Below are 18,287 nucleotides of genomic sequence, written 5' to 3' on the forward strand. Positions count from 1 at the left end.
ATGTGTTGAAATTTGTTTAAAAAAACGAATTGGGAACGAAGCGAATCGCACGTGTAAACAATCGGAACGTCTTACAATAAGAAACACATTACTATAAGAATCTTCATTTAAAGATGATCTTCACTTTCATGGGAAAAAAAATAGAAAATAAAAAACGAATAATCTCTTATTTACAATCACTACACGAGTCGGATTGTGATTGGATGTCATTAGAAATGTCCTTTCCGCTTCCATCTGCAGCCGCTGTCATTTCCTGTAAAATACAATGTGGCCACCTGGAGGCGCTCTGTACACAGATGGTATACAGAGCTCCGCCCCCCCCCCCAGAAATATCATCTCCTCCTTGTCTGATTGGCTCACTGATTTTCCCAGAAGTCTGCACAAAGATACAAGTCAGATTTTGGGTATCCCCTGCAACACAAATGTCATTTTTGGGGAAATCACATCTAAAGGGGTGCAGATCCTGTCACTTTCCTCATTAGAGCCCTGCAGGTGCCGCAGCTGATTGATAATTATAAAGTCCCTCCCTGTCACATGGACACAGAGAAACACACAGGGATTTCTTCACCATAACAAAATGGAGGAATCTTCTACAACGTTTGTTACATTCCCTGCAATGTAGAGAGATCACCCTGAGGGGGGGAGGGGGATTCTAAAGTTACTCTTTCAGTGTCTCCATAATACCTAATTTACCAAATGCCCGGCTCCATCCATGACAGACCCCGAGGCCGACTCCTCTAACAGCTGAAGTAAGCAGTTAATGTGCTGAATTGTGCGGGATAACGATTTGTAATAATAGAAAGGACGGGGACGACACGCGTACGTCTGTCCCGGGGACTCTCCCTGCGGTCATCCTTCTCTAATAGGCGCTTTTATCTCTTCCAATGGATATAAAAGGGATAATTAGCGCGCTGCTGTCACGCCGTATTCAAGCTGTTAGGAAACGTTCCATTTAATGTCTCTTCATGCTGAGCGTGCGACAATCCATTCACCGTCTTCCTCGCAATGTTATGGCATCTAATGAGCGGCTCACTCTGCCATCTGTACCATGAAGTATATCTGACGCTGACGCGGGTTCTACCTCGGGAGAGATTAGAGGGGAGTTAGAACCCCGCCCAGGTTTTATGGGGCGCAACAACAAAAGTGCAGAAGATTCTTCTGTTTAGTCGTCTTCCTCCTTCTCCCCTCATCAGCAGCGCGACATTAGGATCAGCGGCGGCTGGTGCGCAAACAAACCGAAAAAAAAAAACATCAATTGCCGCCAACGTGCCCCATCAATTGCCGCCCCAGTGTGCCCATCAATTGCCACCAGCGTGCCCATCAATTACCGCCAGTGTGCCCATCAATTGCCACCAGCGTGCCCATCAATTACCGCCAGTGTGCCCCATCAATTGCCACCACTGTGCCCATCAATTGCCACCAGTGTGCCCCATCAATTATTGCCAGTGTGCCCCATCAATTGCCACCACTGTGCCCATCAATTGCCACCAGCGTGCCCATCAATTGCCATCACTGTGCCCATCAATTGCCGCCAGCGTGCCCATCAATTACCGCCAGTGTGCCCCATCAATTGCCACCACTGTGCCCATCAATTGCCGCCAGTGTGCCCCATCAATTGCCATCACTGTGCCCCATCAATTGCCACCACTGTGCCCCATGAATTGCCGCCACTGTGCCCCATCAATTGCCACCACTGTGCCCCATCAATTGCCGCCACTGTGCCCCATCAATTGCCGCCAGTGTGCCGCATCAATTGTTGCCAGTGTGCCCCATCAATTGCTGCCACTGTGCCCATCAATTGCCGCCAGTGTGCCCCATCAATTGCCGCCAGCGTGCCCCATCAATTGCCACCACTGTGCCCATCAATTGCCGCCAGCGTGCCCCATCAATTGCCGCCAGTGTGCCCCATCAATTGCCGCCAGCGTGCCCCATCAATTGCCACCACTGTGCCCATCAATTGCCACCAGTGTGCCCCATCAATTACCGCCAGTGTGCCCCATCAATTGCCACCACTGTGCCCATCAATTGCCGCCAGTGTGCCTCATCAATTGCCACCACTGTGCCCCATCAATTGCCATCACTGTGCCCATCAATTGCCGCCCCAGTGTGCCCCATCAATTGCCACCACTGTGCCCCATCAATTGCCGCCCCAGTGTGCCCCATCAATTGCCACCACTGTGCCCATCAATTGCCGCCCCAGTGTGCCCCATCAATTGCCGCCAGCGTGCCCATCAATTGCCACCAGCGTGCCCATCAATTGCCGCCAGTGTGCCCATCAATTGCCGCCCCAGTGTGCATCCCCCGCTGGGCACTTACCTGTCTCTGGTCGCGGCGCTGCCCTCCACGCTCCAAGTCTTCTCCCATACTCTGCTGTGATTGGACGTGTGATAGGTGTCCAATCACAGCAATTGTCGCTTCAGCCAATCGGGTGACAGGGTAACCAAACCCGAGCACCTGATTGGCTGAGAGGCGGGTGAGTGTTAGGAAAGCGATTTATTCGCTTCCCTAACACAACGCTGTACAGAGAACGCCCAGCACTGCTCTCCCTGTTTACCAATTTGGAAGCCAATTAGAGCCGACGGCACTTCCAAAAAAAATGCATGAAATCTATTGGTGATGGAGAGGGGGCGGCGCTCCTGCACCCCCGCCACTGATTAGAAGGTAAAAAAAAAAGCACATTAATCCACCCGGGGCCACACCCACTTCTTGGGTAAATGTTTGTGGAGATCTGAGAATCACCTGAATCCCAAAACACGGCATTTCCATTTCCAGGGTTTATTGTGAGAATAAATCATACGTGAGGTCGGGAAGTGATGTTGGATGAGAAGAACTTTCTCACAACTAGTGTTCCAATTCCTCTGGAAGGTGCTCCGCAAGGACGAGGTCAGGACTCTGTGCAGGACACTCAAGTTCCTCTATGACCTCCAACCTACGGAACACCTTTGGGATGAGAAGACCCCAATCCTTAGGATTAAGGGCAGGCAGCGACGTTGGATGAGAAGATATTATGACCAAAGGTCTTCCAAAAGTAGGGTTGTGGTCAGGACTCTGTGCAGGACACTTGAGTTCCTCCTCACCATGCTGGTCACGTTGTGTATTTATGGAGATGGAGGGGGTCAGATCTCTGTGGAGGGCACACACCAAACTGATCAAACCACATATTTATGGCGCTGGTTGTGTGTTTTCCATGTTGGATGAGAAGACCCGGCTCACAATCCAATCCAGGGCTCTGTACAGGACACGCGAGTTCCTCCTCACCAAGCTGGCCACACTGTGTCTTTATAGACTTGGACCCCCTGTGTGACTTTAAGCATTCTCCACTCTTCTGGGAAGGATTTCCACATCATTTTTGAGGGTGCCTGTGCCCAGGTTAGGAACCAACATTGGATGGGAAGATCTGGATCACATGTTGGGCCTCACATTGGATGGGAAGATCTGGATCACATGTTGGGCCTCACATTGGATGGGAAGATCTGGATCACATGTTGGGCCTCACATTGGATGGGAAGATCTGGATCACATGTTGGGCCTCACATTGGATGGGAAGATCTGGATCACATGTTGGGCCTCACATTGGATGGGAAGATCTGGATCACATGTTGGGCCTCACATTGGATGGGAAGATCTGGATCACATGTTGGGCCTCACATTGGATGGGAAGATCTGGATCACATGTTGGGCCTCACATTGGATGGGAAGATCTGGATCACATGTTGGGCCTCACATTGGGCATGAAGTCAATGTTCCAGTTCATGCCAAAGGTGATGAGAAGGTGTGACGGGAGTCACTTTGGATGGGGGGTGGGGGGTTTGTGCGGCTCGGCTTACCTTGGAGAGCTCCAGAAACTCCGTGTCCAGCTTCCCCCGACCCTCTTATGTGTAGATCACCCCGTGTCTTTAATAGGGGTCCAGGGGGACCCAGAAATCCAGCCTGATTTGTACTAATCGGACTCGCTGTACAGACACATCGGAATGTTGTGTGTGTGTGTATATATGTATATATTGTGGGAGGTTCTTCCGTAGTGTATTTGTGTGATTTCCGCTTCCTGTCTTGCAGAGCATCGCGTCGTACGTGCGCCAGACTCTGGCAGAGAAGAAGCTCTTGTATTACGCCATGGAAAACCTGGACATCCCATTCCAGGATCAGGTAATCCTTATTTCTGGGTGTTTGGCCATGGCGGTGACAAGGTTTTCGGAAGGTTTTACCCCCCCCCCCTTCATGACCAGGCCATGTTTTGCTATTCAGCACTGCGCTACTTTAACTGGGATTCGCGCGACACAATTGTGCAACATTGTACCCAAACGTCATTTACATCATTTTTTTCACGCAAATTGGATCTTATGTTTGGTGGCATTTGATCATCTCTGGGGGGGTTTTATTTTTATTTATTTTTTTCAATTTTTTATTTTTTTATTTTTATAATATAAATGAAAAAATAAATAAAAAATATTTACGCTCTGCTATAAAACATATTCAGTAAAAATGTTAAAAACATGTTCATTTTTTTTAGACCAAATTGTATTCCACTCCATGTCTTTGGTTATAAAAAAAAACACAATAAATGTATATTGATTGGTTTGTGTGAAAGTTTTATACGCAGTGGGGTAGATTCAAAGAGCAATTGCGCCTGCGCAATTGCTTACTTGCCCCGGCGTATCGAATGCTCCTGATTCAGGAACCTCGTTACGCCGACGGCAGCCTAGGATATGACTGGAATAAGGCTCTTATGCCCGCATATCTTAGGCTGCATTCTTGCGATGGCCGCTAGGTGGCGTTCCCGTAGTGGTCAGCGTAGAGTATGCAAATTGCATACTAACGCCGATTCACAACGTTACGCGAGCCCTGCGTACGCAGTTTACGTCGTTTGCGTTCGTCGGGTTTCGCGTAAGGCTGCTCCTGCTATTAGCAGGGGCAGCCAATGCTAAAGTATACCCGTCGTTCCCGCGTCGCAAAGTTTAAATTTTACATCGTTTGCGTAAGTGAATCGTGAATGGCGCTGGACGCCATTCACGTTCACTTTGAACCAAATGACGTCCTTGCGACGTCATTTGCCGCAATGCACGTCGGGAAAGTTTCCCGACGGAGCATGCGCCCTACGCTCGGCGCGGGAACGCGCCTAATTTAAATGATTCCCGCCCCCTACGGGATCATTTAATTTGTGCGCGCTTACGCCGGGCATTTTGCCGGCGCGCCCACGCAATTTACGGAGCTACTGCTCCGTGAATCAAGGGCAGCGCAGTAAATTTGCGGGGGCGCAGGGCAAAAACGTTGCCCTGCGCCTCCGTAAAAAAAGCGCAAATGTACCTGAATCCAGCCCACTGTCTATAAACTGCGGGGATTTTTATGTTATTTTTTTACACTAGTTGTGGCATTCAGGGGCTTATAATGGGATTTTCATACTTTTTATGTAAAATATCAACATAACATTCACTATAAAAATGTCCTATACTGGAGATACAATGTTTCTTTCGGGGGTTGTATTATGTTTAGTTGTAGTTTTGCACCCTAAACTGTGTGTGAATTTTCTATCTTCTATTGTTGGTTTGTGGTGCAGGATGTCTGGACTCCGGAAGAGATCGTCCCAGAGAGTCTCCGGGAAAGAGTCAGGTCAGAATTCCTCTTATTACCAAATACATCCAGGGGGCGCCACCGCACAGCTTAGGGGTGCAGATCATTACAGGGCGCTGTGTCTGAGCCGCCAATCATCACCTCCTCCCGGTCCCGACAAGTGGGCGGTCATGTGACCAGTCTGCCCGTTCATAGGGGACATTTTATTAATTTGATGCCCGACCTATCCTGACACTTCTCACCCCTCTTTCTCACCCCCCTTCTCAGCCCCCTTTATCATCCCCCTTCCCACCCCCCTTCTCATCCCTCTTCTCATCCCCCTTCTCACCCCCCTCCTCATCCCCTTCCCACCCCCCTTCTCATCCCCCTTCTCATCCCCCTTCTCACCCCCCTCCTCATCCCCTCCTCATCCCCTTCTCATCCCCCTTCTCATCCCCTCCTCATCCCCTTCTCATCCCCCTTCTCATCCCCCTTCTCACCCCCCTCCTCATCCCCTCCTCATCCCCTTCTCACCCCCCTCCTCATCCCCTCCTCATCCCCTTCTCATCCCCCTTCTCATCCCCCTTCTCACCCCCCTCCTCATCCCCTCCTCATCCCCTTCTCATCCCCCTTCTCATCCCCCTTCTCACCCCCCTCCTCATCCCCTTCTCACCTCCCTTCTCATCCCCCCTTCTCATCCCCCTTCTCACCCCCCTCCTCATCCCCTCCTCATCCCCTTCTCATCCCCCTTCTCATCCCCCTTCTCACCCCCCTCCTCATCCCCTTCTCACCTCCCTTCTCATCCCCCTTCTCACCCCCCTCCTCATCCCCTTCTCACCTCCCTTCTCATCCCCCCTTCTCATCCCCCCTTCTCACCCCTCTTTCTCACCTCCCTTCTCACCTCCCTTCTCATCCCCCCTTCTCACCCCTCTTTCTCATCCCCCTTCTCACCCCTCTTTCTCATCCCCCCTTCTCACCCCCCTTCTCATCCCCCTTCTCACCCCTCTGTCTCACCCCTCTTTCTCATCCCCCCTTCTCACCCCCCTTCTCATCCCCTTTCTCACCCCTCTTTCTCATCCCCTTCTCACCCCTCTTTCTCATCCCCTTTCTCATCCCCCTTCTCACCCCTCTTTCTCATCCCCTTCTCACCCCTCTTTCTCATCCCCCTTCTCACCCCTCTTTCTCATCCCCTTCTCACCCCTCTTTCTCATCCCCCTTCTCACCCCTCTTTCTCATCCCCTTCTCACCCCTCTTTCTCATCCCCCTTCTCATCCCCCTTCTCACCCCCCTCCTCATCCCCTTCTCACCTCCCTTCTCATCCCCCCTTCTCACCCCTCTTTCTCACCTCCCTTCTCACCCCCCTCCTCATCCCCTTCTCACCTCCCTTCTCATCCCCCCTTCTCACCCCTCTTTCTCACCTCCCTTCTCACCTCCCTTCTCATCCCCCCTTCTCACCCCTCTTTCTCACCTCCCTTCTCACCTCCCTTCTCATCCCCCCTTCTCACCCCTCTTTCTCATCCCTCTTTCTCATCCCCTTCTCACCCCTCTTTCTCATCCCCTTTCTCATCCCCCTTCTCACCCCTCTTTCTCATCCCCTTCTCACCCCTCTTTCTCACCTCCCTTCTCACCTCCCTTCTCATCCCCCCTTCTCACCCCTCTTTCTCACCCCCCCTTCTCACCCCCTTCTCATCCCCCTTCTCACCTCCCTTCTCACCCCTCTTTCTCATCCCCCCTTCTCACCCCTCTTTCTCATCCCCCTTCTCATCCCCCTTCTCAGGAACGCACTTCGCCAGTCATCCATCCTCCAGCACAAAATCAATCACCTGATTGGTCTGTGAGATTTACTTTAAGATTTGACCTTTTGTTTCATTAGACCTTTCATGAATCATACAAATTAATTTGTTATTTTCGTTAAAATTTCTTCATAATTGTTTATAATTATAATTAGTTACAGTTAATTAGAATCAGAATGAGTTGAAATTCGTTATTTTCTTCGGACATTTAGATGCATCCGAATGTCTGAAAGATCCAAAATTTCTCTTCATTACGAATCGGACATTTCTAAATAACTTCCCTTGTGATGGAATGGACAGTGACAGGTACTCTTTACTGAGAGGTCTGGGCCGGGGTCTATTAGAATAGAATAGAAACAAATAGAATAGAATATAGTCATCGTCTGAAATTCGAATTTAGAATAGAAAAAACAATAGAAAGAATCTAGTTATCCTCCAAAATTCAAATATCCAATAGAATAGAAGCAGCTCTTCCTTACAAAAAACTAAAAAATAAAATGAATGTCATGAAGAATGCAATGAGGTGAAATTAGTAACGTTGTTTCTCATGACCTCCCCTCCCCCGGTATAAGATATTGGTGGATGTGGGATATCTTTAGAAGACTAAGGCCTCGTACACACGACCGAACATGTTTGCTGAAACTGGTCCGCGGACATGTTCGGTCGTCTGTACAGCCGGGCGGACCGGATTTCCGGCCGAGCGGACAGGTTTCCAGCGGAAAATGTTTCTTGGCTAAGAAACATGCCCGCTGGAAGCCTGTCCGTCGGACATGTTCGGTCGTCTGTATGACTCACCGGACATATCCGCTCGTCCGAAAGCCCTCGCATGCGTCGAAGTGATTCGACGCATGCGTGAAAGCATTGACCTTCCAGGGTCACGCACGTCGCCGCGTCATCGGCGCGGCCACGTCACCGCAGATCCTGTCCGCGGGGAATTTGGTCTGATGGTGTGTACAGCCATCAGACCGCGGACCGTTTTCATCGGACATGTCCGCTGGTGTGTACGAGGCCTTAGGCCACGTACACACCACCGGATTCGGCGGATTCGGCGGATCGTTTCCAGCGGAGATTCCTCCTCCGGATTTGGATCCGATGGCGTGTACACACCATCGGATCCATATCCGTGCGGAATTCATCCGCGGTGACGTGTCACGATGACGCGGAGACATGCGTGACGCTGGAAGGTAAGTACTTCCACACATGCGTCGAATCATTACGACGCATGCGAGGGAGGGGAGCGGACGGATTGATCCGGTGAGTCTGTACAGACCACCGGATCAATCCGCTGGAGCCGATTCAAGCGGATAGATTTTTTAGCATGCTAAGAAATTTATATCCGCTTGAAATCGATCGGGCCGAGGAATCTCCGCGGATAAATATCCGCTAGGCCGTACAGACGACCGGATTTGTCCGCTGGAACTGATCCGCGGATCAATCCCAGCGGATAGATCCAGTCGTGTGTACGGGGCCCCAGATATACATCTTAAAGAACACAACATACAGGGATATGGGAAATCATTACAGACACTGACACACCAATACAGGGTGGACTTGTGTCTTTTCTTAGCGTTATTTACTTTGTAACTTTGCAGGATCATCTTTGTGGGGATGATGCTTCGCGCTGGGTTCTCCTTGAATAGGAAATGTTGTATTTTAGGACACTTTGTGAAATCAGTGACACCTTTTGTGGGTGGATTTGCTCTGAAGTTCCTCTCTAAGATGTAAAAGGCGTTTGTAGATATCTGATTGGATAGAGCGCAGTTTGGCGCGATCGGCCATCTTGTCATACATTGAAGTGTCTCTTCAGTAATGATGACGTCGGGGGTTTTCTGTAACAATAACACGTTTTCCGTTTTCTTCTGTTATGCAGGGCGGAGCGGACGGCAGCGGAGGAGGCGGGGGGTGAGTAGATCTCCGGGGACCAATAGGGAGCGATCAGGACCTACGGAGAAGTTATTGCCCTGCTTAGCTCAGTATCGTCCGCAAATACAGAGATCGCACTGCTTACCCCTCCCCCAGGTCATTTATGAACAAATAAATAGGATTGGCCCCAGCACAAAACCCTGGGGGCCCCACTACCCCCCCCCCCCCAACCATTCCGAGTACTCCCCATTTATCACCACCCTCTGAACTCCCCCTTGTAGCCAGTTTTCAATTCATGTACTCCCCCCTATGGTCCATGTACTCCCCCCTATGGTCCAAGTACTCCCCCTATGGTCCATGTACTCCCCCCTATGGTCCATGTACTCCCCCTATGGTCCATGTACTCCCCCTATGGTCCATGTACTCACCCCTATGGTCCATGTACTCACCCCTATGGTCCATGTACTCCCCCCTATGGTCCAAGTACTCCCCCTATGGTCCATGTACTCCCCCCTATGGTCCATGTACTCCCCCTATGGTCCATGTACTCCCCCCTATGGTCCATGTACTCCCCCTATGGTCCATGTACTCCCCCTATGGTCCAAGTACTCCCCCTATGGTCCATGTACTCCCCCCTATGGTCCATGTACTCCCCTATGGTCCATGTACTCCCCCTATGATCCATATACTCCCCCTATGGTCCATGTACTCCCCCTATGGTCCATGTTCTCCCCCCTATGGTCCAAGTACTCCCCCCTATGGTCCATGTACTCCCCTATGGTCCATGTACTCCCCCTATGATCCATGTACTCCCCCTATGGTCCATGTACTCCCCCTATGGTCCATGTACTCCCCCCCTATGGTCCATGTACTCCCCCTATGGTCCATGTACTCCCCCTATGGTCCATGTACTCCCCCCTATGGTCCATGTACTCCCCCTATGGTCCGTGTACTCCCCCTATGGTCCATGTACTCCCCCTATGGTCCATGTACTCCCCCCCTATGGTCCATGTACTCCCCCTATGGTCCATGTACTCCCCCTATGGTCCATGTACTCCCCCCCTATGGTCCATGTACTCCCCCTATGATCCATGTACTCCCCCTATGGTCCATGTACTCCCCCTATGATCCATGTACTCCCCCCTATGGTCCAAGTACTCCCCCTATGGTCCATGTACTCCCCCCTATGGTCCATGTACTCCCCCTATGGTCCATGTACTCCCCCTATGGTCCAAGTACTCCCCCTATGGTCCATGTACTCCCCCCTATGGTCCATGTACTCCCCTATGGTCCATGTACTCCCCCTATGATCCATGTACTCCCCCTATGGTCCATGTACTCCCCCTATGGTCCATGTTCTCCCCCCTATGGTCCATGTACTCCCCCCTATGGTCCATGTACTCCCCTATGGTCCATGTACTCCCCCTATGATCCATGTACTCCCCCTATGGTCCATGTACTCCCCCTATGGTCCATGTACTCCCCCCCTATGGTCCATGTACTCCCCCTATGGTCCATGTACTCCCCCTATGGTCCATGTACTCCCCCCTATGGTCCATGTACTCCCCCTATGGTCCGTGTACTCCCCCTATGGTCCATGTACTCCCCCTATGGTCCATGTACTCCCCCCCTATGGTCCATGTACTCCCCCTATGGTCCATGTACTCCCCCTATGGTCCATGTACTCCCCCCCTATGGTCCATGTACTCCCCCCTATGGTCCATGTACTCACCCCTATGGTCCATGTTCTCACCCCCTATGGTCCATGTACTCCCCCTATGGTCCATGTACTCACCCCTATGGTCCATGTACTCCCCCTATGGTCCATGTACTCCCCCCTATGGTCCATGTACTCCCCCTATGGTCCATGTACTCCCCCCCTATGATCCATGTACTCCCCCTATGGTCCATGTACTCCCCCTATGGTCCATGTACTCCCCCCTATGATCCATGTACTCCCCCTATGGTTCATGTACTCCCCCCTATGGTCCATGTACTCCCCCTATGGTCCATGTACTCCCCCCTATGGTCCATGTACACCCCCTATGGTCCGTGTACTCCCCCTATGGTCCGTGTACTCCCCCCTATGGTCCATGTACTCCCCCTATGGTCCATGTACTCCCCCCTATGATCCATGTACTCCCCCCTATGGTCCATGTACTCCCCCTATGGTCCAAGTACTCCCCCTATGGTCCATGTACTCCCCCCCTATGGTCCATGTACTCACCCTATGGTCCATGTACTCCCCCCTATGGTCCATGTACTCCCCCCCTATGGTCCATGTGCTCCCCCTATGGTCCATGTACTCCCCCCTATGGTCCATGTACTCCCCCTATGGTCCATATACTCCCCCCTATGGTCCATGTACTCCCCCCTATGGTCCATGTACTCCCCCTATGGTCCATGTACTCCCCCCTATGGTCCATGTACTCCCCCCTATGGTCCATGTACTCCCCCTATGGTCCATGTGCTCCCCCCTATGGTCCGTGTACTCACCCTATGGTCCATGTACTCCCCCCTATGGTCCGTGTACTCCCCCTATGGTCCGTGTACTCACCCTATGGTCCATGTACTCCCCCCTATGGTCCATGTACTCCCCCTATGGTCCATGTACTCCCCCTATGGTCCATGTACTCCCCCTATGGTCCATGTACTCCCCCTATGGTCCATGTACTCCCCCCTATGGTCCATGTACTCCCCCCTATGGTCCATGTACTCCCCCTATGGTCCATATACTCCCCCCTATGGTCCATGTACTCCCCCTATGGTCCATGTACTCCCCCCTATGGTCCATGTACTCCCCCCTATGGTCCATGTACTCCCCCCTATGGTCCATGTACTCCCCCTATGGTCCATGTGCTCCCCCCTATGGTCCATGTATTCCCCCCTATGGTCCATGTACTCCCCCTATGGTCCATGTACTCCCCCTATGGTCCATGTACTCCCCCTATGGTCCATGTATTCCCCCCTATGGTCCATGTACTCCCCCTATGGTCCATGTGCTCCCCCTATGGTCCATGTACTCCCCCTATGGTCCATGTATTCCCCCCTATGGTCCATGTACTCCCCCTATGGTCCATGTACTCCCCCTATGGTCCATGTACTCCCCCTATGGTCCATGTACTCACCCTATGGTCCATGTACTCCCCCCTATGGTCCGTGTACTCCCCCTATGGTCCGTGTACTCACCCTATGGTCCATGTACTCCCCCCTATGGTCCATGTGCTCCCCCTATGGTCCATGTACTCCCCCTATGGTCCATGTATTCCCCCCTATGGTCCATGTACTCCCCCTATGGTCCATGTACTCCCCCTATGGTCCATGTACTCCCCCTATGGTCCATGTACTCCCCCTATGGTCCATGTACTCCCCCTATGGTCCGTGTACTCACCCTATGGTCCATGTACTCCCCCCTATGGTCCATGTGCTCCCCCTATGGTCCATGTACTCCCCCTATGGTCCATGTATTCCCCCCTATGGTCCATGTACTCCCCCTATGGTCCATGTACTCCCCCTATGGTCCATGTACTCCCCCTATGGTCCATGTACTCCCCCCTATGGTCCATGTACTCCCCCTATGGTCCATGTACTCCCCCTATGGTCCATGTACTCCCCCTATGGTCCATGTATTCCCCCCTATGGTCCATGTACTCCCCCTATGGTCCATGTACTCCCCCTATGGTCCATGTACTCCCCCTATGGTCCATGTACTCCCCCTATGGTCCATGTACTCCCCCCTATGGTCCATGTACTCACCCTATGGTTCATGTACTCCCCCTATGGTCCATGCCAACGGACCTTACTTTATACAGTAAGTGTTTATGGGGAACTGTGTGCAAAATCCAGATACACCATGTCTACAGACCTTCCTTTATCCAGATACACCACATCTACGGACCTTCCTTTATCTAGATACACCACGTCTACCGGCCTTCCTTTATCTAGATACACCACATCTACGGACCTTCCTTTATCTAGATACACCACATCTACGGACCTTCCTTTATCTAGATACACCACGTCTACGGACCTTCCTTTATCTAGATACACCACGTCTACGGACCTTCCTTTATCTAGATACACCACGTCTACGGGCCTTCCTTTATCTAGATACACCACGTCTACGGACCTTCCTTTATCTAGATACACCACGTCTACGGGCCTTCCTTTATCCAGATACACCACATCTACCGGCCTTCCTTTATCCAGATACACCACATCTATGGGCCTTCCTTTATCTAGATACACCACGTCTACGGGTCTTCCTTTATCTAGATACACCACATCTACAGACCTTCCTTTATCTAGATACACCACATCTACGGGCCTTCCTTTATCCAGATACACCACATCTACGGGCCTTCCTTTATCCAGATACACCACGTCAATGGGCCTTCCTTTATCTAGATACACCACATCTACGGGCCTTCCTTTATCTAGATACACTACGTCTACAGGCCTTCCTTTATCCAGATACACCACGTCTACGGACCTTCCTTTATCTAGATACACCACGTCTACGGGCCTTCCTTTATCTAGATACACCACATCTACGGACCTTCCTTTATCTAGATACACCACGTCTACGGGCCTTCCTTTATCCAGATACACCACGTCTACGGGCCTTCCTTTATCTAGATACACCACATCTACGGGCCTTCCTTTATCCAGATACACCACGTCTACGGGCCTTCCTTTATCCAGATACACCACGTCTACGGACCTTCCTTTATCTAGATACACCACGTCTACGGGCCTTCCTTTATCCAGATACACCACGTCTACGGACCTTCCTTTATCCAGATACACCACATCTACAGGCCTTCCTTTATCCAGATACACCACGTCTATGGACCTTCCTTTATCTAGATACACCACGTCTACGGGTCTTCCTTTATCTAGATACACCACATCTACGGGCCTTCCTTTATCCAGATACACCACGTCTACGGGCCTTCCTTTATCTAGATACACCACGTCTACGGACCTTCCTTTATCTAGATACACCACGTCTACGGGCCTTCCTTTATCCAGATACACCACGTCTTTGGGCCTTCCTTTATCCAGATACACCACGTCTACGGGTCTTCCTTTATCTAGATACACCACATCTACGGGCCTTCCTTTATCCAGATACACCACGTCTACGGGCCTTCCTTTATCTAGATACACCACGTCTACGGACCTTCCTTTATCTAGATACACCACGTCTACGGGCCTTCCTTTATCCAGATACACCACATCTACAGACCTTCCTTTATCCAGATACACCACGTCTACGGACCTTCCTTTATCCAGATACACCACGTCTATGGACCTTCCTTTATCTAGATACACCACGTCTACGGGCCTTCCTTTATCTAGATACACCACGTCTACGGGCCTTCCTTTATCTAGATACACCACGTCTACGGGCCTTCCTTTATCTAGATACACCACGTCTACGGGCCTTCCTTTATCCAGATACACCACATCTACGGGCCTTCCTTTATCTAGATACACCATGTCTATGGGCCTTCCTTTATCCAGATACACCACGTCTACAGGCCTTCCTTTATCTAGATACACCCCGTCCAGTCTTGTCAGGTCATATGGATCCTTTGGTGGCTCGTTATGTTTTTGTGGTCATATGAAGGAAACCGTTTCCACAGTAGGAAGTGATGGGCTTCTTAGTCCCAGTATGGAGGCCATGTTGATGTGGTCATGTGACGCTGCTCCTTCTCCCCTCCCCCCCAGGAGATCTGCCCTATGAGGAGGTATCTGTCACACTTACCCCAAGACAGATGAATGGAACAGTCCGGGTGACTCTGGATGGGGTCCTTAGTAAGGAGGAGTGCGAGTCTCTGCTCAGTCTGGTTCAGGTGAGTGGAGAAATGCGGGGTTACCTTGATTGGAGGATGGGGGGGATGGGTTGGCGTGGAAAGAGATGCGTCTATATAATTTTCTACTTTTCTTTGCATCCATTTTCTCCTATCAGGAAGCTGAAGCCTCAGGAGACGGGTTTAAGGCTAGACGCTCATCTTATACCCCGAAAGAGAAGTTCCAGGCCCTGACTGTTCTGCGAGCGCTAGAGGTCAGCACTCTGCATGCTACTGCACACAGGGGAGCTACACTGTGATAGAAAGCCTATCTATGGGGAAGTGTTTTGTGAGGGGTTCCCACCATCCCTGTGCTGAGTTCCTGGGTCTGTACACCCGCTGTGCCCCATTATGAGGGGTTCCCACCATCCCTGTGCTGAGTTCCCGGGTCTGTACACCCGCTGTGCCCCATTATGAGGGGTTCCCACCATCCCTGTGCTGAGTTCCCGGGTCTGTACACCCGCTGTGCCCATTATGAGGGGTTCCCACCATCCCTGTGCTGAGTTCCTGGGTCTGTACACCCGCTGTGCCCATTATGAGGGGTTCCCACCATCCCTGTGCTGAGTTCCCGGGTCTGTACACCCGCTGTGCCCATTATGAGGGGTTCCCACCATCCCTGTGCCGAGTTCCCGGGTCTGTACCCCCCGCTGTGCCCATTATGAGGGGTTCCCACCATCCCTGTGCTGAGTTCCCGGGTCTGTACACCCGCTGTGCCCATTATGAGGGGTTCCCACCATCCCTGTGATGGGTGTCTATTGAATTAATAGTATGGAGAATATATCAGGAGAAGGTGAAACACAGGAAGTTGGACAAAAACACCCAAAACCTCCAGGTGTTGTGGAACAGGGTTGGTGAATCTGACATCTCACTGTTGTAGAGTCCATGGAGAATGGAAGTGGGGGACAAACATGATTATCACTGGAAGACGATCAGCGGAAGACCTCAGAGATCTCATTTGTGGGGTTTTTAGCTCCAGTAGATATTTTAGTGTCTTGTATACTTTTTATACTTTCATATTGCATTACATTGTATACAAAACGTCCATCTAGTTCAGCCAATAAAACCAATAATACAATGTGATACAATATAATACAATGTGATACAATATAATACAATGTGATACAATATAATACAATGTGATACAATATAATACAATATAATACAATGTGATACAATATAATACAATATAATACAATATAATACAATGTGATACAATATATTGTTTTATTGGTTTTATTGGCTGAACTTGATGGACTTTTTGTGTCTTTTTTCCCTCTTGTGTAATTATTATTGATATTGTTGTGTTTTATAATAAATGGATATACAGTGGGGCAAAAAAGTATTTAGTCAGCCACCAATTGTGCAAGTTCTCCCACTTAAAAAGATGAGAGAGGCCTGTAATTGTCATCATAGGTAGACCTCAACTATGAGAGACAAAATGTGGAAACAAATTCAGACAATCACTATGTCTGGTTTGGAAAGAATTTATTTGCAAATTCTGGTGGAAAATAAGTATTTGGTCAATATCAAAAGTTCATCTCAATACTTTGTTATATATCCTTTGTTGGCAATGACAGAGGTCAATCGTTTTCTGTAAGTCTTCACAAGGTTGTCACACACTGTTGCTGGTATGTTGGCCCAGATCTCCTCCATGCAGATCTCCTCTAGAGCAGTGATGTTTTGGGGCTGTCGCTGGGCAACACGGACTTTTAACTCCCTCCAAAGGTTTTCTGTGGGGTTGAGATCTGGAGACTGGCTAGGCCACACCAGGACCTTGAAATGCTTCTTACAAAGTCACTCCTTCGTTGCCCGGGCGGTGTGATTGGGATCATTGTCATGCTGAAAGACCCAGCCACGTTTCATCTTCAATGCCCTTGCTGATGGGAGGAGGTTTGCACTCAAAATCTCACGATACATGACCACATTCATTCTTTCATGTACACGGATCAGTCGTCCTGTTTCCTTTGCAGAGAAACAGCCCCAAAGAATGATGTTGTCACCCGCCATGCTTCACAATAGGTATGGTGTTCTGCTCTTCTCCAAACACGACGAGTTGCGTTTCTACCAAACAGTTCTACTTTGGTTTCATCTGACCATATGACATTCTCCCAATCCTCTTCTGGATCATCCAAATGCTCTCTAGCAAACCTCAGACGGGTCCGGACATGTACTGGCTTAAGCAGGGGGGCACATCTGGCACTTCAGGATCTGAGTCCCTGGCGGCGTAGTGTGTTACTGATGGTAGCCTTTGTTACGTTGGTCCCAGATCTCTGCAGGTCATTCACTAGGTCCCCCCGTGTGTGGTTCTGGGATTTTTGCTCACTGTTCTTGTGATCATTTTGACCCCATGGGGTGAGATCTTTCTTGGAGCCCCAGATCGATGGAGATTATCAGTGGTCTTGTATGTCTTCCATTTTCTAATTATTGCTCCCACAGTTGATTTCTTCGCACCAAACTGCTTTCAGCAGATTCAGTCTTCCCAGCCTGGTGCAGGTCTACAATTTTTTTTATGGTGTCCTTCGACAGCTCTTTGGTCTTCACCATAGGGGGGTTTGGAGTGTGACTGTTTGAGGTTGTGGACAGGTGTCTTTTATACTGATAACAAGTTCAACACAGATGCCATTAATATATGTAATGAGTGGAGGGGGAGGAGCCTCTTAAAGAAGAAGATACAGGTCTGTGAGAGCCGGAAATCTTGCTTGCTTGTAGGTGACCAAATATTTATTTTTCACCATAATTTGCAAATAAATTCTTTCCAAATCAGACAATGTGATTGTCTGAATTTGTTTCCACATTTTGTCTCTCATAGTTGAGGTCTACCTATGATGACAATTACAGACTTCTCTCATCTTTTTAAGTGGGAGAACTTGCACAATTGGTGGCTGACTAAATACTTTTTTGCCCCGCTGTATAATGTATTTACACGGGAGCGTTTTCCCGGTAATATTACGTGTATCACTGAACGGGTTTGTATTGTATATTTATCGTATTGTCGTGTTTGTATTGTATATTTATCGTATTGTCGCGTTTGGATCTAGATGGCATCGGCGGGATCGGTGGACACCACCCGGGCGCACCTTTTCTATTACGCCGGGGAGCGAGCTCACGTCCTGGCGCAGTCGTATTTTGAAACCAGCCCTCTGCATTTCTCCTACACTCAGCTGGTGTGTCGGACGGCCATTGAAGGTAAATACAGCGGCATGGTATACATGTTACGGGGCTGGTC

General features: G+C 50.0%; 1 protein-coding gene across 1 annotated transcript in view; it reads left to right on the forward strand.

Moving 5' to 3' along the window:
* The window catches only part of P3H3 (prolyl 3-hydroxylase 3), a 62,837-nt gene that overhangs the window by 18,876 nt on the left and 25,674 nt on the right, over positions 1–18,287 (forward strand). The window contains exons 6-11 of the mRNA XM_040361163.1: positions 4,057–4,146; positions 5,555–5,607; positions 9,211–9,242; positions 14,940–15,064; positions 15,181–15,276; positions 18,100–18,247. Coding sequence (XP_040217097.1) covers positions 4,057–4,146; positions 5,555–5,607; positions 9,211–9,242; positions 14,940–15,064; positions 15,181–15,276; positions 18,100–18,247 — 544 coding nt within the window. The remainder of the gene's footprint in view (positions 1–4,056; positions 4,147–5,554; positions 5,608–9,210; positions 9,243–14,939; positions 15,065–15,180; positions 15,277–18,099; positions 18,248–18,287) is intronic.

The sequence above is a fragment of the Rana temporaria genome, chromosome 8, assembly GCF_905171775.1.
Source record: "Rana temporaria chromosome 8, aRanTem1.1, whole genome shotgun sequence".
NCBI classification, from domain to species: domain Eukaryota; kingdom Metazoa; phylum Chordata; class Amphibia; order Anura; family Ranidae; genus Rana; species Rana temporaria.